This window comes from Scyliorhinus canicula, chromosome 17, assembly GCF_902713615.1.
Source record: "Scyliorhinus canicula chromosome 17, sScyCan1.1, whole genome shotgun sequence".
Taxonomy (NCBI): domain Eukaryota; kingdom Metazoa; phylum Chordata; class Chondrichthyes; order Carcharhiniformes; family Scyliorhinidae; genus Scyliorhinus; species Scyliorhinus canicula.
Window position 1 is genome coordinate 128,573,413 of NC_052162.1, and position 23,486 is coordinate 128,596,898.

The window sequence follows — 23,486 nt, forward strand, 5'->3', positions numbered from 1 at the left end:
GGGCGGTGGAGGAGCGTGCGGCGCTGCGCAGTCAGTACCGGTACTGACTGTAGTGGTGGTGGAGACAGAGTCGGTCCGCGTCGGTAGGATTTACCAGTGAGAGGGGGAGATATATAAAATAAAATAAAATGCGCAAGGGCCGCAGCCGTCACCTAATGGTCAGCAGCCAACTGCTGAATGTCCGCCGCAACCCGCGGGGTGCGCGCAGCCGGAGGCGCTCGATATCCCGCAGCGAGCACTCGGCGCCTGGACCCGAGTACGAGGTAAAGACACCCATGAAACCACCTGCCTTATGTACACAAACACGCCGAGCAGCCCCCCCCCCCCAACCAAAACCACTAGTTAAACCCGCAGCAGTCCAATAACTTTTCTTTCACCTCTCAACCTCCTTAACTTTCTATGGCTTATATTTTGACCACATGCTAAACCGTGGCTGGTGAAACCTCGTCGACTTGGGTAACGGGGGTAAGTTCAATGTCAGTTTGAAGTGGTGGTGTGAGGGATTTCCATCAAACTGGCCTCTGGTTTCGTGCAGGTAAGTAAGTGATGGTTAATCTTGGTTTGCTGGTTGGTGCTGCTAACTAGGGAAAACTTTACTTTGAGGTTGATGCTCTAACTAGTGATAACCGTAGTTGGCTGGTTGGCACTTCAAACTAATCACTGGTTTTGTTTGCTGGTTGGTGCTGCTAACCAGTGATGGCCTTAGTTTGCTGGTTGGTGTGACAAACCAGCGATTTTAACCTTTGTTGTTTGCAGGTTGGTGCTGCTAATTAGTGACATTAACCGTTGGGTTAATCCCTTGTGGCGCAATAGCACAGTGGTTAGCACAGTTGCTTCACAGCCCCAGGTTCGATTCCCCGCTGGGTCACTGTCTGTGTGGAGTCTGCACGTTCTCCTCGTGTCTGCGAGGGTTTCCTCCGGGTGCTCCGGTTTCCTCCCACAAGTTTCGAAAGACGTGCTGTTAGGTGAATTGGACATTCTGAATTCTCCCTCCGTGTACCCGAACAGGTGCTGGATTGTGGCGACTAGGGGATTTTTTTTACAGGTATTGCCTGGGTAATCGGCTTGCCTTGGTCTGTGATGTTTTCTTACTGAGAGTCAATGATGTTTGCAGTTTTACAAACTTGCTAACTAGGCTAGTTTGTGTAAATGATGCTGAAAGTGGTTGCCTGGATAGCAAGCAAATTAGTCTTGGTTAGCGCTGTAACTGGTAACACCAACCTTTGTTGACAAATGATAAGTTATTGATGTTCTAAAATCTTATTACTACTATTCCTCTCCTATTACTACTATTCCTCTCCTATTACTACTATTCCTCTCCTATTACTACTATTCCTCTCCTATTACTACTATTCCTCTCCTATTACTACTATTCCTCTCCTATTACTACTATTCCTAGCGCCTGCTCCCCTTTTAAATCTTGATGATCGGCTCATTATTGTAACCTTTAAGCCATCAGATTGGAATGGTTTCACTGGCATTTAAAGCACATTGTTCCAAATAATTTAAGTTTTAAAAATATATATTTTATTACAAACATAGTCAAAAGTATAAAGAAAACAAAAGATTCGACTTCCGGCGGTGGGGGGAGGGGAGGGAAAAGTGAGCGGTCGAGGGGCTCCTGTGTTGCGTCCCGTTACCCTACGGAACGTGTGCCTAAGAGCGCGAACTTGCCCGACCACAGCCGGAGAGTGTGGCGGCAGAAGAGGAGCGGCGAACCCCTCCCAGCGCGGAGCTGGAGACGAAAGCATGAGGGGGGGTGGAGCCAGTGACCAGGAGAGAGAGAGACCCCCCCCCCCCCCATGGACCAGTGGCGACCACTTGGTGAGCGGCAAGTCAAAGGGGGGACCCCCTATTCAGAAAACAAAACTTCTCTCGCGACCCCCCCCCCCCCCCCCCCCCCCCTCCGCGGACCCACTGAGAGAGAAGGGAAAATAGGAGTAGGGGGAAGAAAAAAGAGAAAATAAGAGGGGAGGGAAACCAACTACAACCCCCCCCCCCCCCCCCCCCCCCACCCCACAAAACAAACAAAAAAAAACAAATTGAAATACATTCTCCATGTCTGACAGTTCCCAGTTTGTGGAAGTTTTTGCTCCTTTTCACCCCCTCGCCCATGACGAACAATTCCTCAAACATGGCTATGAACCGTCCCCATGATAAAAAGGTCTTTAGCAATTCTTAAATATCAGTGCCCAACAATTGTATTGGATTGATATACTGCTACTCAATAATTGAGTAAGGAGGTTATATCACTACGACAGCTGGAGCTGTGAATTATTAATATACTAGAGAGAGGTCCAGGATTGTGATCCAGCGACAGTGAAGGAACGGCCGATATATTTCCCAGTCAGGATGGTGAGTGTGGGGCTCGGAGGGGAACTTGCAGGTGGTGGAGTTCCCCATGTGTCTGCTGCCCCCTTGTCCTTCTAGATGGTAGAGGTGGTGGGTTTGGAAGGTGCTGTCGAAGGAGCTTTGGTGAGTGGCTGCGGTGCATCTTGTAGATGGTACACACACTGCTGTCACTGTGCGTCGGTGGTGGAGGGAGTGAATGTTTGTGGATGGGGTGCCGATCAAAGCGGGGCTGCTTTGTCCTGGATGGTGACGAGCTTCTTGAAGACGCACTCGCCCAAGTGAGTGGGGAGTATCCATCACGCTCTTGCTGTGCTTTGTAGAATGATAATTGGGCGTACCTTCACTGTCGCTGGGTCAAAATCCTGGAAAGCCCTCCCTAACGGGGCACCGTGGATGATACCTTTGCCCCACATACACACACACACACACACACACACACAGACTGCAGGAGGTTCAAGAGTCTGGCCAGTGATGCTCAGATCTCGTGAAAATCCATTTTAAGGAGAAAACCTCCGTCTGGGAGACACTTGCCCCTTTGGGTGTCCCTTTTGAGACCCGTTCGCTACTAACTGAGGATGTACTGAACCCAACATCGGCCGAGGCTTGGTGAGTGGCACTGACGATGGCAATGCCTCAAATGTGTTTTTAACCCTCTGTTGTGTTCTCATCTATCCCCCTCCCACCTACCCATTCCGTGTGTCTGTCCTGCAGGTGGAGACCATCCTGAATTCCCGCTACATGGAGGGGGGTGTGGAGTACCTGCTGAAATGGAAGGGCTACAGCCCCAAAGCTAACACTTGGGAACCCATTGAGAACCTGCGGGGCTGCCGCCGGCTGGTCACTGAGTATCACTCCCAGCTGGAACAGAGCCTGCCTCCGGCAGAACCGAGTGCCCGGGTAAGAGCGCCAAATCCTTAACCTGCACCAATGGGCACTTTTCTGGGACGAGGGAGAGTGGGTTTGGGGTGGGGGGGGGGGGGGGGGGGACAGTGGACGGAGCTGGATTGGGGCGTGGGACAGCGGGCGTGTGGGGGGGGGGGGGGGGAGGTGGACAAACCAGCGATTTTAACCTTTGTTGTTTGCAGGTTGGTGCTGCTAATTAGTGACATTAACCGTTTGGTTAATCCCTTGTGGCGCAATAGCACAGTGGTTAGCACAGTTGCTTCACAGCCCCAGCCTGCCAACTCCAAATATGTGTGGCTCGTTCGGCCATTTGAATGGGTGGGGCCAACCGTGGCGGGGGTGGGTGGGGTGGGGGGGGGAAGGGGGTGGGGTTGCTGGAGTCGGGTGTTGCCCATACCGGGTAGGACCAGCAGATTTCCCCTTCCCTAAAGGGGGACGTTAGTAAACCAGATGGTTTTTTTCCCCCAATGACAATCGATGAGAGTTGTCACGGTAATCATTACTGAGACTAGCGCCATATATTTCAAATTTTGTGAATTGTGTCAAGGACATGGGGGACGCCAATGGTGCTGGGATAGGTACACATTGCTCCGGGAGTCGAAGAGTTAGAATAGCAACCGCCTCTTTTTTTTATGCAGCTGCGGAACATGATCGCAGAGTCTGGTCCAATGGTCTTCCCATCACAGACGGCCAACCAGGAATCTCTCAAAGGTTGCCATTGCCATGTTTTGGGGAAGGGACATTGCAGGGTTGTTGAAATGAATCATGAGCAGGTCCTTCACATGGCCACCTGCGGGGGGGAGGGTGGGGGGAGGGGCTGGGGATTCCAGGGCAGAGCCTCTAGCCCCCAAGAGGCAGGCACACGGGCTGAGCACAATAGACACGGAGGGTCCGGGGGTGAGGGTGGAGGTGGAGGTGGAAGTGGAAGTGGAGGGGAAGACTCACCACAAAGCTATTCTTCAGTGACCACACATTGCATCTTTAACACCGTGGGAGCTGGGGTCAAATGGAGATCCCCCCCCACTCCCAATCGGGAGGTGGAATTGGGTCAATTCCAGTCCCTCTGCGCTGTTCAGATTTTGTGCATTGTCTGTCTTGTGTGCAAAGTAGAAAAGCAATACTCTGTATCTAACCCCGTGCTGTACCTGTCCTGGGTGTGTTTGATGGGGACAGTGTAGAGGGAGCTTTACTCTGTATCTAACCCCGTGCTGTACCTGTCCTGGGAGTGTTTGATGGGGACAGTGTAGCGGGAGCTTTACTCTGTATCTAACCCCGTGCTGTCCCTGTCCTGGGAGTGTTTGATGGGGACAGTGTAGAGGGAGCTTTACTCTGTATCTAACCCCGTGCTGTACCTGTCCTGGGAGTGTTTGATGGGGACAGTGTAGAGGGAGCTTTACTCTGTATCTAACCCCGTGCTGTACCTGTCCTGGGAGTGTTTGATGGGGACAGTGTAGAGGGAGCTTTACTCTGTATCTAACACTGCTGTCCCTGTCCTGGGAGTGTTTGATGGGGACAGTGTAGAGGGAGCTTTACTCTGTATCTAACACTGCTGTCCCTGTCCTGGGAGTGTTTGATGGGGACAGTGTAGAGGGAGCTTTACTCTGTATCTAACCCCGTGCTGTCCCTGTCCTGGGAGTGTTTGATGGGGACAGTACAGAGGGAGCTTTACTCTGTATCTAACCCTGTGCTGTACCTGTCCTGGGAGTGTTTGATGGGGATAGTGCAGAGGGAGCTTTACTCTGTATATAACACTGCTGTACCTGTCCTGGGTGTGTTTGATGGGGACAGTGTAGAGGGGGCTTTACTCTGTATCTAACCCCAAGCTGTACCTGTCCTGGGTGTGTTTGATGGGGGCAGTGTAGAGGGGGCTTTACTCTGTATCTAACCCCGTGCTGTACCTGTCCTGGGAGTGTTTGATGGGGACAGTGTAGCGGGAGCTTTACTCTGTATCTAACCCCGTGCTGTACCTGTCCTGGGAGTGTTTGATGGGGACAGTGTAGAGGGAGCTTTACTCTGTATCTAACCCCGTGCTGTACCTGTCCTGGGAGTGTTTGATGGGGGACAGTGTAGAGGGAGCTTTACTCTGTATCGAACCCCGTACTGTACCTGTCCTGGGAGTGTTTGATGGGGGTCAGTGTAGAGGGAGCTTTACTCTGTATCTAATCCCGTGCTGTACCTGTCCTGGGAGTGTTTGATGGGGGACAGTGTAGAGGGAGCTTTACTCTGTATCTAACCCCGTGCTGTACCTGTCCTGGGAGTGTTTGATGGGGACAGTGTAGAGGGAGCTTTACTCTGTATCTAACCCCGTGCTGTCCCTGTCCTGGGAGTGTTTGATGGGGACAGTGTAGAGGGAGCTTTACTCTGTATCTAACCCCGTGCTGTACCTGTCCTGGGAGTGTTTGATGGGGACAGTGTAGAGGGAGCTTTACTCTGTTTCTAACACCGTGCTGTACCTGTCCTGGGAGTGTTTGATGGGGACAGTGTAGAGGGAGCTTTACTCTGTATCTAACCCCGTGCTGTATCTGTCCTGGGAGTGTTTGATGGGGACAGTGTAGAGGGAGCTTTACACTGTATCAAACCCCGTGCTGTACCTGTCCTGGGAGTGTTTGATGGGGACAGTGTAGAGGGAGCTTTACACTGTATCAAACCCCGTGCTGTACCTGTCCTGGGAGTGTTTGATGGGGGCAGTGTAGAGGGAGCTTTACTCTGTATCTAACCCCGTGTTGTACCTGTCCTGGGAGTGTTTGATGGGGACAGTGTAGGGGGAGCTTTACTCTGTATCTAACACTGCTGTACCTGTCCTGGGAGTGTTTGATGGGGACAGTGTAGAGGGAGCTTTACTCTGTATCTAACACTGCTGTACCTGTCCTGGGAGTGTTTGATGGGGACAGTGTAGAGGGAGCTTTACTCTGTCTCTAACCCCGTGCTGTCCCTGTCCTGGGAGTGTTTGATGGGGACAGTGTAGAGGGAGCTTTACTCTGTATCTAACCCCGTGCTGTACCTGTCCTGGGAGTGTTTGATGGGGAGAGTGCAGAGGGAGCTTTACTCTGTATCTAACCCTGTGCTGTACCTGTCCTGGGAGTGTTTGATGGGGGACAGTGTAGAGGGAGCTTTACTCTGTATCTAACCCCGTGCTGTACCTGTCCTGGGAGTGTTTGATGGGGACAGTGTAGAGGGAGCTTTACTCTGTATCTAACCCCGTGCTGTCCCTGTCCTGGGAGTGTTTGATGGGGACAGTGTAGAGGGAGCTTTACTCTGTATCTAACCCCGTGCTGTACCTGTCCTGGGAGTGTTTGATGGGGACAGTGTAGAGGGAGCTTTACTCTGTATCTAACACCGTGCTGTACCTGTCCTGGGAGTGTTTGATGGGGACAGTGTAGAGGGAGCTTTACTCTGTATCTAACCCCGTGCTGTATCTGTCCTGGGAGTGTTTGATGGGGACAGTGTAGAGGGAGCTTTACACTGTATCAAACCCCGTGCTGTACCTGTCCTGGGAGTGTTTGATGGGGACAGTGTCGAGGGAGCTTTACACTGTATCAAACCCCGTGCAGTACCTGTCCTGGGAGTGTTTGATGGGGGCAGTGTAGAGGGAGCTTTACTCTGTATCTAACCCCGTGTTGTACCTGTCCTGGGAGTGTTTGATGGGGACAGTGTAGGGGGAGCTTTACTCTGTATCTAACACTGCTGTACCTGTCCTGGGAGTGTTTGATGGGGACAGTGTAGAGGGAGCTTTACTCTGTATCTAACACTGCTGTACCTGTCCTGGGAGTGTTTGATGGGGACAGTGTAGAGGGAGCATTACTCTGTATCTAACCCCGTGCTGTACCTGTCCTGGGAGTGTTTGATGGGGACAGTGTAGAGGGAGCTTTACTCTGTATCTAACCCCGTGCTGTACCTGTCCTAGGAGTGTTTGATGGGGACAGTGTAGAGGGAGCTTTATTCTGTATCTAACCCCGTGCTGTCCCTGTCCTGGGAGTGTTTGATGGCGACAAAGTGCAGGGTAGAGTTACCACTGTGCTCCGTTTTTTCCTCATCACTTGCCCTTCTCCCAGTAGTGTGAAGTCAGGATGCGGGGTGGGCTGGGATTAGTGCGCGTTGCCTCTATAAATACATCTGACGTCTACTGACTATCAGATGGTGATAGCTTGCAGTGGCGATCTCCCAATTAGCAAGTGATCCTATATTTAACTCTGACACAGCTGTGTACTGACACAGCCTGGCTTGGGAAAGGGGGGGGGGGGGGGGGGGGGAAGGGGGTGTGGGAAGAGGAGAACAGTGTCGGCTGACTATGGAAGGCACTGGGGGGAGGAGGGTAAGGTCGTCCTTTAACCTGCTTGTTCTTCTGCTTTTGTGGGCTGAATGTCACTCCCCCAACCCCCTCCTGTCCCTTACCCACTCGCCTATTCTCTGGGTGACTGGGGTGGTGTGTGGGGAGGGGGAAGGAGCCGGAGCACGGGCTGGGAGGTGTTTGCTGGCACTCTGTGACGGTGCCAGGGAGCTGGATTAGCGTCAGTGGGGCGCGGAGAATTGGCCGCACCAGGGCTTAAAAGGGGAAGGTGATGGTGGGATTCGAACACCCCGCCGGTTAGGCTGCGGCTCGAGGTGGGGGCGAAGCAACTCCAACTGCCCCTGATAGGGCAAACCAGGATGTGTGAGTGAGCAGTGCGGAAACAAACCCCCCGAGGACAGGACTGACACCCTGTGTCAGCTTAAGGCAGAGAAGGACTCGAGACATTCAGTTCAGTCTCTGCAAATTCCAAAGGTTTCTAAAGGGTTTGAATGGGGTGGGGTGGTGTTTCTCTGGTTTTGCAGTGTGTGTGGAGGGGTGGGTGGGTGGGGGGGGGTGGGGGGGGGGGGGGGGGGGGTGGGAGGCGGCATCAATTTTAAAATGGTGGGAAGGGCGTCTCTGAAGCGTGGCATGATATCCGACGGGTGGGGTGGTTGGAATGTGGAGTGATTCGCCGCTGTGCGCGACTGAGTTAAGGGATGTTCAATTTGCCAAGAAATTGTTACTTGATTCACGGGCAGAGGCACAGCTGCCTGGAGCGTGGGGTGGCGGTACAGGGTTACGGGAGAGCGCGGGGCAGTGGGATTAGTTTGGGATTGATACGGAGCTATGGGGAGAGTGGGATTAGTTTGGGACTGATGGAGCACTATGGGGCGAGTGCAGGGCAGAGGGATTAGATTGGGCTGAAACAGAGCTACAGGAGAGGGTCAATAGGAATTGTTGGGATTGATACAAGATTATGGAGAGAGTATGGAGCAGTGGGATTAGTTTGGAATTGACACCGGGTAATGGGGAGAGAGTGGGGCAGAGAGATTAAATTTGTGGTTGCTCTGTCGGAGGCCAATCAATTCATCTTGCTTGCGTATATGAATTTATTATGATAAATACGTTGCCTCGAATGTGCATCTTGCGATGAAGATTGATGGGCAGGCTGTATCTCTCCCGGGGGGATTGATGGGCAGGCTGTATCTCTCTGGGGGATTGATGGGCAGGCTGTATCTCTCCCGGGGGGATTGATGGGCAGGCTGTATCTCTCTGGGGGATTGATGGGCAGGCTGTATCTCTCTGGGGGATTGATGGGCAGGCTGTATCTCTCTGGGGGATTGATGGGCAGGCTGTATCTCTCTCTGGGGGATTGATGGGCAGGCTGTATCTCTCTCTGGGGGACTGATGGGCAGGCTGTATCTCTCTCTGGGGGATTGATGGGCAGGCTGTATCTCTCTCTGGGGGATTGATGGGCAGGCTGTATCTCTCTGGGGGATTGATGGGCAGGCTGTATCTCTCTGGGGGATTGACGGGCAGGTTGTATCTCTCTGGGGGATTGATGGGCTGGCTGTATCTCTCTCTGGGGGATTGATGGGCAGGCTGTATCTCTCTGGGGGATTGATGGGCAGGCTGTATCTCTCTGGGGGATTGACGGGCAGGCTGTATCTCTCTGGGGGATTGATGGGCAGGCTGTATCTCTCTCTGGGGGATTGATAGGCAGGCTGTATCTCTCTCTGGGGATAGACGGGCAGGCTGTATCTCTCTCTGGGGGATTGATGGGCAGGCAGTATCTCTCTGGGGGATTGACGGGCAGGCTGTATCTCTCTCTGGGGGATTGATGGGCAGGCTGTATCTCTCTCTGGGGGATTGATGGGCAGGCTGTATCTCTCTGGGGGATTGATGGGCAGGCTGTATCTCTCTCTGGGGGATTGACGGGCAGGCTGTATCTCTCTGGGGGATTGATGGGCAGGCTGTATCTCTCTCTGGGGGATTGACGGGCAGACTGTATCTCTCTGGGGGATTGATGGGCAGGCTGTATCTCTCTCTGGGGGATTGACGGGCAGGCTGTATCTCTGGGGGATTGACGGGCAGGCTGTATCTCTCTCTGGGGGATTGACGGGCAGGCTGTATCTCTCTCTGGGGGATTGACGGGCAGGCTGTATCTCTCTCTGGGGGATTGATGGGCAGGCTGTATCTCTCTCTGGGGGATTGATGGGCAGGCTGTATCTCTCTGGGGGATTGATGGGCAGGCTGTATCTCTCTGGGGGATTGACGGGCAGGCTGTATCTCTCTGGGGGATTGATGGGCAGGCTGTATCTCTCTCTGGGGGATTGACGGGCAGGCTGTATCTCTCTGGGGGATTGATGGGCAGGCTGTATCTCTCTCTGGGGGATTGATGGGCAGGCTGTATCTCTCTGGGGGATTGATGGGCAGGCTGTATCTCTCTGGGGGATTGATGGGCAGGCTGTATCTCTCTGGGGGATTGATGGGCAGGCGGTATCTCTCTGGGGGATTGATGGGCAGGCTGTATCTCTCTGGGGGATTGATGGGCAGGCTGTATCTCTCTGGGGGATAGATGGGCAGGCTGTATCTCTCTGGGGGATTGATGGGCAGGCTGTATCTCTCTCTGGGGGATTGATGGGCAGGCTGTATCTCTCTGGGGGATTGACGGGCAGGCTGTATCTCTGGGGGATTGACGGGCAGGCTGTATCTCTCTGGGGGATTGATGGGCAGGCTGTATCTCTCTCTGGGGGATTGACGGGCAGGCTGTATCTCTCTGGGGGATTGACGGGCAGGCTGTATCTCTCTGGGGGATTGACGGGCAGGCTGTATCTCTCTGGGGGATTGATGGGCAGGCTGTATCTCTGGGGGATTGACGGGCAGGCTGTATCTCTGGGGGATTGACGGGCAGGCTGTATCTCTGGGGGATTGACGGGCAGGCTGTATCTCTGGGGGATTGATGGGCAGGCTGTATCTCTCTGGGGGATTGACGGGCAGGCTGTATCTCTCTCTGGGGGATTGATGGGCAGGCTGTATCTCTCTCTGGGGGATTGATGGGCAGGCTGTATCTCTCTGGGGGATTGATGGGCAGGCTGTATCTCTCTCTGGGGGATTGACGGGCAGGCTGTATCTCTCTCTGGGGGATTGACGGGCAGGCTGTATCTCTCTCTGGGGGATTGATGGGCAGGCTGTATCTCTCTGGGGGATTGATGGGCTGGCTATATCTCTCTCTGGGGGATTGACGGGCAGGCTGTATCTCTGGGGGATTGACGGGCAGGCTGTATCTCTCTCTGGGGGATTGATGGGCAGGCTGTATCTCTCTGGGGGATTGATGGGCAGGCTGTATCTCTCTGGGGGATTGATGGGCAGGCTGTATCTCTCTGGGGGATTGATGGGCAGGCTGTATCTCTCTGGGGGATTGATGGGCAGGCTGTATCTCTCTCTGGGGGATTGATGGGCAGGCTGTATCTCTCTGGGGGATTGATGGGCAGGCTGTATCCTCTCTGGGGATAGACGGGCAGGCTGTATCTCTCTCTGGGGGATTGATGGGTAGGCTGTATCTCTCTCTGGGGGATTGATGGGTAGGCTGTATATCTCTGGGGGATTGACGGGCAGGCTGTATCTCTGGGGGATTGACGGGCAGGCTGTATCTCTCTCTGGGGATTGACGGGCAGGCTGTATCTCTGGGGGATTGATGGGCAGGCTGTATCTCTCTCTGGGGGATTGACGGGCAGGCTGTATCTCTCTCTGGGGATTGACGGGCAGGCTGTATCTCTCTCTGGGGGATTGACGGGCAGGCTGTATCTCTCTGGGGATTGATGGGCAGGCTGTATCTCTCTGGGGGATTGATGGGCAGGCTGTATCTCTCTGGGGGATTGATGGGCAGGCTGTATCTCTCTCTGGGGGATTGACGGGCAGGCTGTATCTCTCTCTGGGGAATTGATGGGCAGGCTGTATCTCTCTGGGGGATTGATGGGCAGGCTGTATCTCTCTGGGGGATTGATGGGCAGGCTGTATCTCTCTCTGGGGGATGGACGGGCAGGCTGTATCTCTCTGGGGAATTGATGGGCAGGCTGTATCTCTCTCTGGGGGATTGACGGGCAGGCTGTATCTCTCTGGGGGATTGATGGGCAGGCTGTATCTCTCTCTGGGGGATTGATGGGCAGGCTGTATCTCTCTGGGGGATTGATGGGCAGGCTGTATCTCTCTCTGGGGGATGGACGGGCAGGCTGTATCTCTCTGGGGAATTGATGGGCAGGCTGTATCTCTCTCTGGGGGATTGATGGGCAGGCTGTATCTCACTCTGGGGGATTGATGGGCAGGCTGTATCTCTCTCTGGGGGATTGATGGGCAGGCTGTATCTCTCTGGGGGATTGACGGGCAGTCTGTATCTCTCTGGGGGATTGATGGGCAGGCTGTATCTCTCTCTGGGAGATTGATGCACAGGCTGTATCTCTCTCTGGGGGATTGACGGGCAGGCTGTATCTCTCTCTGGGGGATTGACGGGCAGGCTGTATCTCTCTGGGGAATTGATGGGCAGGCTGTATCTCTCTGGGGGATTGACGGGCAGGCTGTATCTCTCTCTGGGGGATTGATGGGCAGGCTGTATCTCTCTGGGGGATTGATGGGCAGGCTGTATCTCTGGGGGATTGATGGGCAGGCTGTATCTCTCTGGGGGATTGATGGGCAGGCTGTATCTCTCTGGGGGATTGATGGGCAGGCTGTATCTCTCTGGGGGATTGATGGGCAGGCTGTATCTCTCTGGGGGATTGATGGGCAGGCTGTATCTCTGGGGGATTGATGGGCAGGCTGTATCTCTCTCTGGGGGATTGATGGGCAGACTATCTCTCTGGGGGATTGATGGAGGCTGTATCTCTCTCTGGGGGATTGACGGGCAGGCTGTATCTCTCTGGGGGATTGACGGGCAGGATGTATCTCTCTGGGGGATTGATGGGCGGGCTGTATCTCTCTGGGGGATTGACGGGCAGGCTGTATCTCTCTCTGGGGGATTGTCGGGCAGGCTGTATCTCTCTCTGGGGGATTGATGGGCAGGCTGTATCTCTCTGGGGGATTGACGGGCAGGCTGTATCTCTCTCTGGGGGATTGATGGGCAGGCTGTATCTCTGGGGGATTGATGGGCAGGCTGTATCTCTGGGGGATTGATGGGCAGGCTGTATCTCTCTGGGGGATTGATGGGCAGGCTGTATCTCTGGGGGATTGTTGGGCAGGCTGTATCTCTCTGGGGGATTGATGGGCAGGCTGTATCTCTCTCTGGGGGATTGACGGGCAGGCTGTATCTCTGGGGGATTGACGGGCAGGCTGTATCTCTCTCTGGGGGATTGATGGGCAGGCTGTATCTCTCTGGGGGATTGATGGGCAGGCTGTATCTCTCTGGGGGATTGATGGGCAGGCTGTATCTCTCTGGGGGATTGATGGGCAGGCTGTATCTCTCTGGGGGATTGATGGGCAGGCTGTATCTCTCTGGGGGATTGATGGGCAGGCTGTATCTCTCTCTGGGGGATTGACGGGCAGGCTGTATCTCTCTCTGGGGATTGACGGTCAGGCTGTATCTCTCTCTGGGGGATTGACGGGCAGGCTGTATCTCTCTGGGGATTGATGGGCAGGCTGTATCTCTCTGGGGGATTGATGGGCAGGCTGTATCTCTCTGGGGGATTGATGGGCAGGCTGTATCTCTCTCTGGGGGATTGACGTGCAGGCTGTATCTCTCTCTGGGGAATTGATGGGCAGGCTGTATCTCTCTGGGGGATTGATGGGCAGGCTGTATCTCTCTGGGGGATTGATGGGCAGGCTGTATCTCTCTCTGGGGGATGGACGGGCAGGCTGTATCTCTCTGGGGAATTCATGGGCAGGCTGTATCTCTCTCTGGGGGATTGACGGGCAGGCTGTATCTCTCTGGGGGATTGATGGGCAGGCTGTATCTCTCTCTGGGGGATTGATGGGCAGGCTGTATCTCTCTGGGGGATTGATGGGCAGGCTGTATCTCTCTCTGGGGGATGGACGGGCAGGCTGTATCTCTCTGGGGAATTGATGGGCAGGCTGTATCTCTCTCTGGGGGATTGATGGGCAGGCTGTATCTCTCTCTGGGGGATTGATGGGCATGCTGTATCTCTCTCTGGGGGATTGATGGGCAGGCTGTATCTCTCTGGGGGATTGATGGGCAGGCTGTATCTCTCTGGGGGATTGATGGGCAGGCTGTATCTCTCTCTGGGGGATTGATGCGCAGGCTGTATCTCTCTCTGGGGGATTGACGGGCAGGCTGTATCTCTCTCTGGGGGATTGACGGGCAGGCTGTATCTCTCTGGGGAATTGATGGGCAGGCTGTATCTCTCTGGGGGATTGACGGGCAGGCTGTATCTCTCTCTGGGGGATTGATGGGCAGTCTGTATCTCTCTGGGGGATTGATGGGCAGGCTGTATCTCTGGGGGATTGATGGGCAGGCTGTATCTCTCTGGGGGATTGATGGGCAGGCTGTATCTCTCTGGGGGATTGATGGGCAGGCTGTATCTCTCTGGGGGATTGATGGGCAGGCTGTATCTCTCTGGGGGATTGATGGGCAGGCTGTATCTCTGGGGGATTGATGGGCAGGCTGTATCTCTCTCTGGGGGATTGATGGCAGACTATCTCTCTGGGGGATTGATGGAGGCTGTATCTCTCTCTGGGGGATTGACGGGCAGGCTGTATCTCTCTGGGGGATTGACGGGCAGAATGTATCTCTCTGGGGGATTGATGGGCGGGCTGTATCTCTCTGGGGGATTGACGGGCAGGCTGTATCTCTCTCTGGGGGATTGACGGGCAGGCTGTATCTCTCTCTGGGGGATTGATGGGCAGGCTGTATCTCTCTCTGGGGGATTGATGGGCAGGCTGTATCTCTCGGGGGGATTGACGGGCAGGCTGTATCTCTCTCTGGGGGATTGATGGGCAGGCTGTATCTCTCTGGGGGATTGATGGGCAGGCTGTATCTCTCTGGGGGATTGATGGGCAGGCTGTATCTCTCTGGTGGATTGACGGGCAGGCTGTATCTCTCTCTGGGGGATTGATGGGCAGGCTGTATCTCTGGGGGATTGATGGGCAGGCTGTATCTCTGGGGGATTGATGGGCAGGCTGTATCTCTCTGGGGGATTGATGGGCAGGCTGTATCTCTGGGGGATTGATGGGCAGGCTGTATCTCTCTGGGGGATTGATGGGCAGGCTGTATCTCTCTCTGGGGGATTGACGGGCAGGCTGTATCTCTGGGGGATTGACGGGCAGGCTGTATCTCTCTCTGGGGGATTGATGGGCAGGCTGTATCTCTCTGGGGGATTGATGGGCAGGCTGTATCTCTCTGGGGGATTGATGGGCAGGCTGTATCTCTCTGGGGGATTGATGGGCAGGCTGTATCTCTCTGGGGGATTGATGGGCAGGCTGTATCTCTCTCTGGGGGATTGACGGGCAGGCTGTATCTCTCTCTGGGGAATTGATGGGCAGGCTGTATCTCTCTGGGGGATTGACGGGCAGGCTGTATCTCTCTGGGGGATTGATGGGCAGGCTGTATCTCTCTGGGGGATTGATGGGCAGGCTGTATCTCTCTCTGGGGGATTGATGGGCAGGCTGTATCTCTCTGGGGGATTGGCGGGCAGGCTGTATCTCTCTCTGGGGGATTGATGGGCAGGCTGTATCTCTGGGGGATTGATGGGCAGGCTGTATCTCTCTCTGGGGGATTGATGGGCAGGCTGTATCTCTCTGGGGGATTGACGGGCAGGCTGTATCTCTCTGGGGGATTGACGGGCAGGCTGTATCTCTCTCTGGGGGATTGATGGGCAGGCTGTATCTCTCTGGGGGATTGATGGGCAGGCTGTATCTCTCTGGGGGATTGACGGGCAGGCTGTAGCTCTCTGGGGGATTGACGGGCAGGCTGTATCTCTCTGGGGGATTGATGGGCAGGCTGTATCTCTCTCTGGGGGATTGATGGGCAGGCTGTATCTGTCTGGGGGATTGACGGGCAGGCTGTATCTCTCTCTGGGGATAGACGGGCAGGCTGTATCTCTGGGGGGTTGATGGGCAGGCTGTATCTCTCTCTGGGGGATTGATGGGCAGGCTGTATCTCTCTCTGGGGGATTGACAGGCAGGCTGTATCTCTCTCTGGGGGATTGATGGGCAGGCTGTATCTCTCTGGGGGATTGATGGGCAGGCTGTATCTCTCTCTGGGGGATTGACGGGCAGGCTGTATCTCTCTCTGGGGGATTTATGGGCAGGCTGTATCTCTCCCGGGGGGATTGATGGGCAGGCTGTATCTCTCTGGGGGATTGACGGGCAGGCTGTATCTCTCTCTGGGGGATTGACGGGCAGGCTGTATCTCTCTGGGGGATTGACGGGCAGGCTGTATCTCTCTCTGGGGGATTGATGGGCAGGCTGTATCTCTCTCTGGGGGATTGACGGGCAGGCTGTATCTCTCTCTGGGGGATTGATGGGCAGGCTGTATCTCTCTGGGGGATTGATGGGCAGGCTGTATCTCTCTGGGGGATTGATGGGCAGGCTGTATCTCTCTCTGGGGGATTGATGGGCAGGCTGTATCTCTCTCTGGGGGATTGACGGGCAGGCTGTATCTCTCTCTGGGGGATTGATGGGCAGGCTGTATCTCTGGGGGATTGATGGGCAGGCTGTATCTCTCTCTGGGGGATGGATGGGCAGGCTGTATCTCTCTCTGGGGGATTGACGGGCAGGCTGTATCTCTCTCTGGGGGATTGATGGGTAGGCTGTATCTCTCTCTCCGGGAATTGACGGGCAGGCTGTATCTCTCTCTGGGGGATTGATGGGCAGGCTGTATCTCTCTCTGGGGGATTGATGGGCAGGCTGTATCTCTCTCTGGGGGATTGATGGGCAGGCTGTATCTCTCTGGGGATTGACGGGCAGGATGTATCTCTCTGGGGATTGACGGGCAGGATGTATCTCTCTGGGGGATTGATGGGCAGGCTGTATCTCTCTGGGGGATTGACGGGCAGGCTGTATCTCTCTCTGGGGGATTGATGGGCAGGTTGTATCTCTCTGGGGGATTGATGGGCAGGCTGTATCTCTCTGGGGGATTGATGGGCAGGCTGTATCTCTCTGGGGGATTGATGGGCAGGCTGTATCTCTCTGGGGGATTGATGGGCAGGCTGTATCTCTCTCTGGGGGATTGATGGGCAGGCTGTTTCTCTCTGGGGGATTGACGGGCAGGCTGTATCTCTCTCTGGGGATAGACGGGCAGGCTGTATCTCTGGGGGATTGATGGGCAGGCTGTATCTCTCTCTGGGGGATTGATGGGCAGGCTGTATCTCTCTCTGGGGGATTGATGGGCAGGCTGTATCTCTCTCTGGGGGATTGATGGGCAGGCTGTATCTCTCTGGGGATTGATGGGCAGGCTGTATCTCTCTCTGGGGGATTGACGGGCAGGCTGTATCTCTCTCTGGGGGATTGATGGGCAGGCTGTATCTCTCCCGGGGGGATTGATGGGCAGGCTGTATCTCTCTGGGGGATTGACGGGCAGGCTGTATCTCTCTCTGGGGGATTGACGGGCAGGCGGTATCTCTCTGGGGGATTGACGGGCAGGCTGTATCTCTCTCTGGGGGATTGATGGGCAGGCTGTATCTCTCTGGGGGATTGACGGGCAGGCTGTATCTCTCTCTGGGGGAATGATGGGCAGGCTGTATCTCTCTCTGGGGGATGGATGGGCAGGCTGTATCTCTCTCTGGGGGATTGACGGGCAGGCTGTATCTCTCTCTGGGGGATTGATGGGTAGGCTGTATCTCTCTCTGGGGGATTGACGGGCAGGCTGTATCTCTCTGGAGGATTGACGGGCAGGCTGTATCTCTCTGGGGGATTGATGGGCAGGCTGTATCTCTCTCTGGGGGATTGACGGGCAGGCTGTATCTCTCTCTGGGGGATTGATGGGCAGGCTGTATCTCTCTCTGGGGGATTGACGGGCAGGCTGTACCTCTCTCTGGGGGATTGATGGGCAGGCTGTATCTCTCTGGGGGATTGATGGGCAGGCCGTATCTCTCTGGGGGATTGATGGGCAGGCTGTATCTCTCTCTGGGGGATTGATGGGCAGGCTGTATCTCTCTGGGGGATTGATGGGCAGGCTGTATCTCTCTCTGGGGATAGACGGGCAGGCTGTATCTCTCTCTGGGGGATTGATGGGTAGGCTGTATCTCTCTCTGGGGGATTGATGGGTAGGCTGTATATCTCTGGGGGATTGACGGGCAGGCTGTATCTCTGGGGGATTGATGGGCAGGCTGTATCTCTGGGGGATTGACGGGCAGGCTGTATCTCTCTCTGGGGGATTGACGGGCAGGCTGTATCTCTCTCTGGGGATTGACGGGCAGGCTGTATCTCTGGGGGATTGATGGGCAGGCTGTATCTCTCTCTGGGGGATTGACGGGCAGGCTGTATCTCTCTCTGGGGATTGACGGGCAGGCTGTATCTCTCTCTGGGGGATTGACGGGCAGGCTGTATCTCTCTGGGGATTAATGGGCAGGCTGTATCTCTCTGGGGGATTGATGGGCAGGCTGTATCTCTCTGGGGGATTGATGGGCAGGCTGTATCTCTCTCTGGGGGATTGACGGGCAGGCTGTATCTCTCTCTGGGGAATTGATGGGCAGGCTGTATCTCTCTGGGGGATTGATGGGCAAGCTGTATCTCTCTGGGGGATTGATGGGCAGGCTGTATCTCTCTCTGGGGGATGGACGGGCAGGCTGTATCTCTCTGGGGAATTGATGGGCAGGCTGTATCTCTCTCTGGGGGATTGACGGGCAGGCTGTATCTCTCTGGGGGATTGATGGGCAGGCTGTATCTCTCTCTGGGGGATTGATGGGCAGGCTGTATCTCTCTGGGGGATTGATGGGCAGGCTGTATCTCTCTCTGGGGGATGGACGGGCAGGCTGTATCTCTCTGGGGAATTGATGGGCAGGCTGTATCTCTCTCTGGGGGATTGATGGGCAGGCTGTATCTCTCTGGGGGATTGATGGGCAGGCTGTATCTCTCTCTGGGGGATTGATGGGCAGGCTGTATCTCTCTTGGGGATTGATGGGCAGGCTGTATCTCTCTGGGGGATTGATGGGCAGGCTGTATCTCTCTCTGGGGGATTGATGCGCAGGCTGTATCTCTCTCTGGGGGATTGATGGGCAGGCTGTATCTCTCTGGGGAATTGATGGGCAGGCTGTATCTCTCTGGGGGATTGACGGGCAGGCTGTATCTCTCTGGGGGATTGATGGGCAGGCTGTATCTCTCCCGGGGGGATTGATGGGCAGGCTGTATCTCTCTGGGGGATTGATGGGCAGGCTGTATCTCTCTGGGGGATTGAATGGCAGGCTGTATCTCTCTGGGGGATTGATGGGCAGGCTGTATCTCTGGGGGATTGATGGGCAGGCTGTATCTCTGGGGGATTGATGGAGGCTGTATCTCTCTCTGGGGGATTGACGGGCAGGCTGTATCTCTCTGGGGGATTGACGGGCAGGATGTAACTCTCTGGGGGATAGATATGCGGGCTGTATCTCTCTGGGGGATTGACGGGCAGGCTGTATCTCTCTCTGGGGGATTGACGGGCAGGCTGTATCTCTCTCTGGGGGATTGATGGGCAGGCTGTATCTCTCTCTGGGGGATTGATGGGCAGGCTGTATCTCTCGGGGGATTGACGGGCAGGCTGTATCTCTCTCTGGGGGATTGATGGGCAGGCTGTATCTCTCTGGGGGATTGATGGGCAGGCTGTATCTCTCTGGGGGATTGGTGGGCAGGCTGTATCTCTCTGGGGGATTGACGGGCAGGCTGTATCTCTCTCTGGGGGATTGATGGGCAGGCTGTATCTCTGGGGGATTGATGGGCAGGCTGTATCTCTGGGGGATTGATGGGCAGGCTGTATCTCTGGGGGATTGATGGGCAGGCTGTATCTCTGGGGGATTGATGGGCAGGCTGTATCTCTCTGGGGGATTGATGGGCAGGCTGTATCTCTGGGGGATTGATGGGCAGGCTGTATCTCTCTGGGGGATTGATGGGCAGGCTGTATCTCTCTGGGGGATTGATGGGCAGGCTGTATCTCTCTGGGGGATTGATGGAGGCTGTATCTCTCTCTGGGGGATTGACGGGCAGGCTGTATCTCTCTGGGGGATTGACGGGCAGGCTGTATCTCTCTGGGGGATTGATGGGCAGGCTGTATCTCTCTGGGGGATTGATGGGCAGGCTGTATCTCTCTCTGGGGATTGATGGGCAGGCTGTATCTCTCTGGGGGATTGACGGGCAGGCTGTATCTCTCTGGGGGATTGACTGGGCAGGCTGTACTCTCTCTGGGGGATTGATGGGCAGGCTGTATCTCTCTGGGGGATTGATGGGCAGGCTGTATCTCTCTGGGGGATTGATGGGCAGGCTGTATCTCTCTGGGGGATTGATGGGCAGGCTGTATCTCTCTGGGGGATTGATGGGCAGGCTCTATCTCTCTGGGGGATTGATGGACAGGCTGTGTCTCTGGGGGATTGATGGGCAGGCTGTATCTCTCTCTGGGGGATTGATGGGCAGACTATCTCTCTGGGGGATTGATGGAGGCTGTATCTCTCTCTGGGGGATTGACGGGCAGGCTGTACCTCTCTGGGGGATTGACGGGCAGGATGTATCTCTCTGGAGGATTGATGGGCAGGCTGTATCTCTCTCTGGGGGATTGATGGGCAGGCTGTATCTCTCTGGGGGATTGATGGGCAGGCTGTATCTCTCTGGGGGATTGACGGGCAGGCTGTATCTCTCTGGGGGATTGATGGGCAGGCTGTAACTCTCTGGGGGATTGACGGGCAGGCTGTATCTCTCTCTGGGGGATTGATGGGCAGGCTGTATCTCTCTCTAGGGGATTGATGGGCAGGCTGTATCTCTCTCTGGGGGATTGATGGGCAGGCTGTATCTCTCTCTGGGGGATTGATGGGCAGGCTGTATCTCTCTCTGGGGGATTGATGGGCAGGCTGTATCTCTCTCTGGGGGATTGATGGGCAGGCTGTATCTCTCTCTGGGGGATTGATGGGCAGGCTGTATCTCTCTCTGGGGGATTGATGGGCAGGCTGTATCTCTCTCTGGGGGATTGATGTGCAGGCTGTATCTCTCTCTGGGGGATTGATGGGCAGGCTGTATCTCTGAGGGATTGATGGGCAGGCTGTATCTCGGTGGTTGAGCTGTCTTATCATAATATTGCAACACCATCAGTTATGATTCAATTGATGATCACCTGCAAGATCCCACAATGGCCAGGGCTTTGCTCGGGTGGTATTGCTAAACGGGGTTTGGGTGCCCTCTCCGTGTTGGAAGCTGCTGATTTCCCGAAGAGTGTTCATCAAGGGAGGTTGGAAAGCTGTAGGGGAGAATCTTTGGGGCGGGGGCTTTGGGAGGCTGAAAGTTCCTCTGGGACAAATGAAAATATCGGATGTGTGCGAGGGTGGAATTTGAGGAGCGCATCGATTGCAGAGGGTTGTTGGGCTGGAGGAGACTAGAAACCTTGAATGGGCCTGGGAGGAATTCGGAAAGTGGGGGTGAGCAGTTTGCAATCGAGGCCTCGCCAACCTTGGCCAGCGAAGGTGGAGATGGGCCGATGCAGTGGGCCTAGATGTAGGTTCGAACATACCGACTTGCCCCAACTTCTTTCCCGAATGAAATCCAGTTAACGTCAGGGCTGGGGGCGATTGGAAGATTTGGGAATCCGGCCACAATTGGAATAAATGTTTTGTCCGGTTAATCAGCAGGGCAACGAGTCGTTAACGGTCGGTCAGAATGTTCCGGAGATGCGGATCCTCCGAAATGGCGCTCACCCAAGGCAGTGTCGGCTGAAGACGTCTTTTAAGGTGGTGAGTGTTCCTCGCAGCAGTCTTCTTGAAACTGATGTGTCTTTCCCTCAGGATATCTCTATTCCTTTGCCAGTGCCTCTTGTCAGTTTACAGAGGGCGTGTGCCGGGTGTGGGGGATGGTGCTGAACAGGCGCCGGAATGTGGCGACTAGGGGCTTTTCACACTAACTTCATTTGAAGCCTACTCGTGACAATAAGCGATTTTTATTTCATTTCGGATTCAGAGATTCATAGAATTTACAGTGCAGCAGGAGGCCATTCGGCCCATCGAGTCTGCACCGGCCCTTGGAACGAGCACCCCATTTAAGCCCACACTTCCAACCTACCCCCGTGGCCCAGTAACCCCACATAACCTTTTTTTAGCATGGCCAATCCACTCAACCTGTACATCCCTGGACTGTGGGAGGAGACCGGAGCACCCGGAGGAAACCCACGCAGACACGGGGAGAACGCACAGACTCCGCACGTACAGTGACCCAGCGGGGAATAGAACCTGGGGCCCTGGCGCTGTGAAGCATGTTGTTAAAGACATTTTTGTATTCTTTTTTTTTAAATTTAACTGTGTCACGCGCTCCTGACTACCAATGCCCCTCCTCCTACTATGTTTGCAAGAGGACTAACCTGGGGCTCTGGATTACTAGTCCAGAATCATGACCACGCGTCACCGCCTCCCGATCTGAGTGATGTGTCTTCGCTGCAGATAAAGGAGCGTTCTCTGGGTTGGTGCGCCCTCTCTACCGCGTGTACTTGATGTACCATCAATTGAACGCGAGACGAGTTGCTGAACAAAAGTATGGCTTTAATATACTAGATGTTAAGCCCTGCGGTCGATTACAGTAGAAGGACGACCGCCGGGAGTACTGGGTATTTATACCCCGCCCTGGAGGCGGGGTTAACTCAGCCTCTCGACCAATCGGGGAGTCGTCACATGACTGGTCTAAACCAACCGGTCGAGAGGCACGTGACCGACCAGGTCCAATGGTAAGCCGGTGTTCTGCACCGATGGCAGGCAGTTATGCTAATTTAGAAGGATGAGGGGGGATCTTATAGAAACATTTAAAATTATGAAGGGAATAGATAGGATAGATGCGGGCAAGTTGTTTCCACTGGCGGGTGACAGCAGAACTAGGGGGCATAGCCTCAAAATAAGGGGAAGTAGATTTAGGACTGAGTTTAGGAGGAACTTCTTCACCCAAAGGGTTGTGAATCTATGGAATTCCTTGCCCAGTGAAGCAGTTGAGGCTCCTTCATTACATGTTTTTAAGGTAAAGATAGATAGTTTTTTGAAGAATAAAGGGATTAAGGGTTATGGTGTTCGGGCCGGAAAGTGGAGCTGAGTCCACAAAAGATCAGCCATGATCTAATTGAATGGCGGAGCAGGCTCGAGGGGCCAGATGGCCTACTCCTGCTCCTAGTTCTTATGTTCTTATGTTCTTATACCACCACAGTACTGATGGCTGCTTGTCTGTCCTTAGGCCTCGCCAGTACCTAGTGCGACGACAGAGGGAGATCGTGAGCCGCTGGCAAGCGCCGGGCCAGCTAACGGGGCAAGCAACTCTGAGGGCTACGGGACGGAGGTGAGCCTTCACCCGATTCTGGTTTTCAGTCGCAGAGAGAACGGGGTGTGGGTGAGAGAAGGGGAGTGAGGAGTGCGTTCGGAAGAGATATCGCACTCCCGCGCCCCCCCCCCCCCCCCCCCCCCCCCCCCTCCGATTCGGCAGCCAGGCCTCTGCCTGGTGGGCGTGCAGCGGGGGCGGGTTGGTGTTCCCGGGTGGTGTTGATTTTCTTTCCTCTGGTTGGCAGGAGTTGAACACCGACCCGGAGGTGGAACTGGACGAGTTACCAGGTGGGAGCGATGGGGATGCAGACGTGGAGGATGCTGAGGGCAGGTAGGTAATGAGGAGCGAACCTTGTTCCCTGTGACAAATGCTGGCCTCTCTTCTGGGGTTGGACACGGCCCGGCACGCTGAGAGAAATTCACCGCTGAACCCATTCAGGCCCAGTATGAGAATGGGACCAAGATCCAGGACTGGTGTTAACATTAGCTTATTCTTGGAGCTGGTATCTGAGAGTGGGGACAGGCTGTGTGTCAGTGAGGGAGGAGCTGGTATC

General features: G+C 54.9%; 1 protein-coding gene across 2 annotated transcripts; it reads left to right on the plus strand.

Annotated features, from left to right (window-relative positions):
* The first annotated feature begins 8 nt into the window (after nucleotides 1-8).
* Nucleotides 9-23,284, plus strand: LOC119952104 (heterochromatin protein 1-like). Of its 2 annotated transcripts, none has more exons than XM_038775665.1 (5): nucleotides 9-263; nucleotides 3,064-3,249; nucleotides 21,271-21,375; nucleotides 22,850-22,951; nucleotides 23,178-23,284. In XM_038775665.1, exons 1-5 carry the CDS (start codon nucleotides 129-131, stop codon nucleotides 23,265-23,267), a joined length of 618 nt encoding a protein of 205 aa, XP_038631593.1. In that variant the 5' UTR covers nucleotides 9-128; the 3' UTR covers nucleotides 23,268-23,284. The 2 variants fall into 2 exon arrangements, with proteins under 2 accessions (XP_038631593.1, XP_038631594.1); XM_038775666.1 differs by having other exon boundaries at nucleotides 21,274-21,375.
* The last annotated feature ends 202 nt before the right edge of the window (nucleotides 23,285-23,486 follow it).

Coding starts and splice junctions, on each gene's coding strand:
- LOC119952104 (XM_038775665.1), top strand. CDS start 129: ATGCGCAAGGGCCGCAGCCGTCACCTAATGGTCAGCAGCCAACTGCTG. Junction 3,250..21,270: donor CGGCAGAACCGAGTGCCCGG/GTAAGAGCGCCA, acceptor CCGGTTAATCAG/CAGGGCAACGAGTCGTTAAC. Junction 21,376..22,849: donor TGAAGACGTCTTTTAAGGTG/GTGAGTGTTCCT, acceptor GTCTGTCCTTAG/GCCTCGCCAGTACCTAGTGC.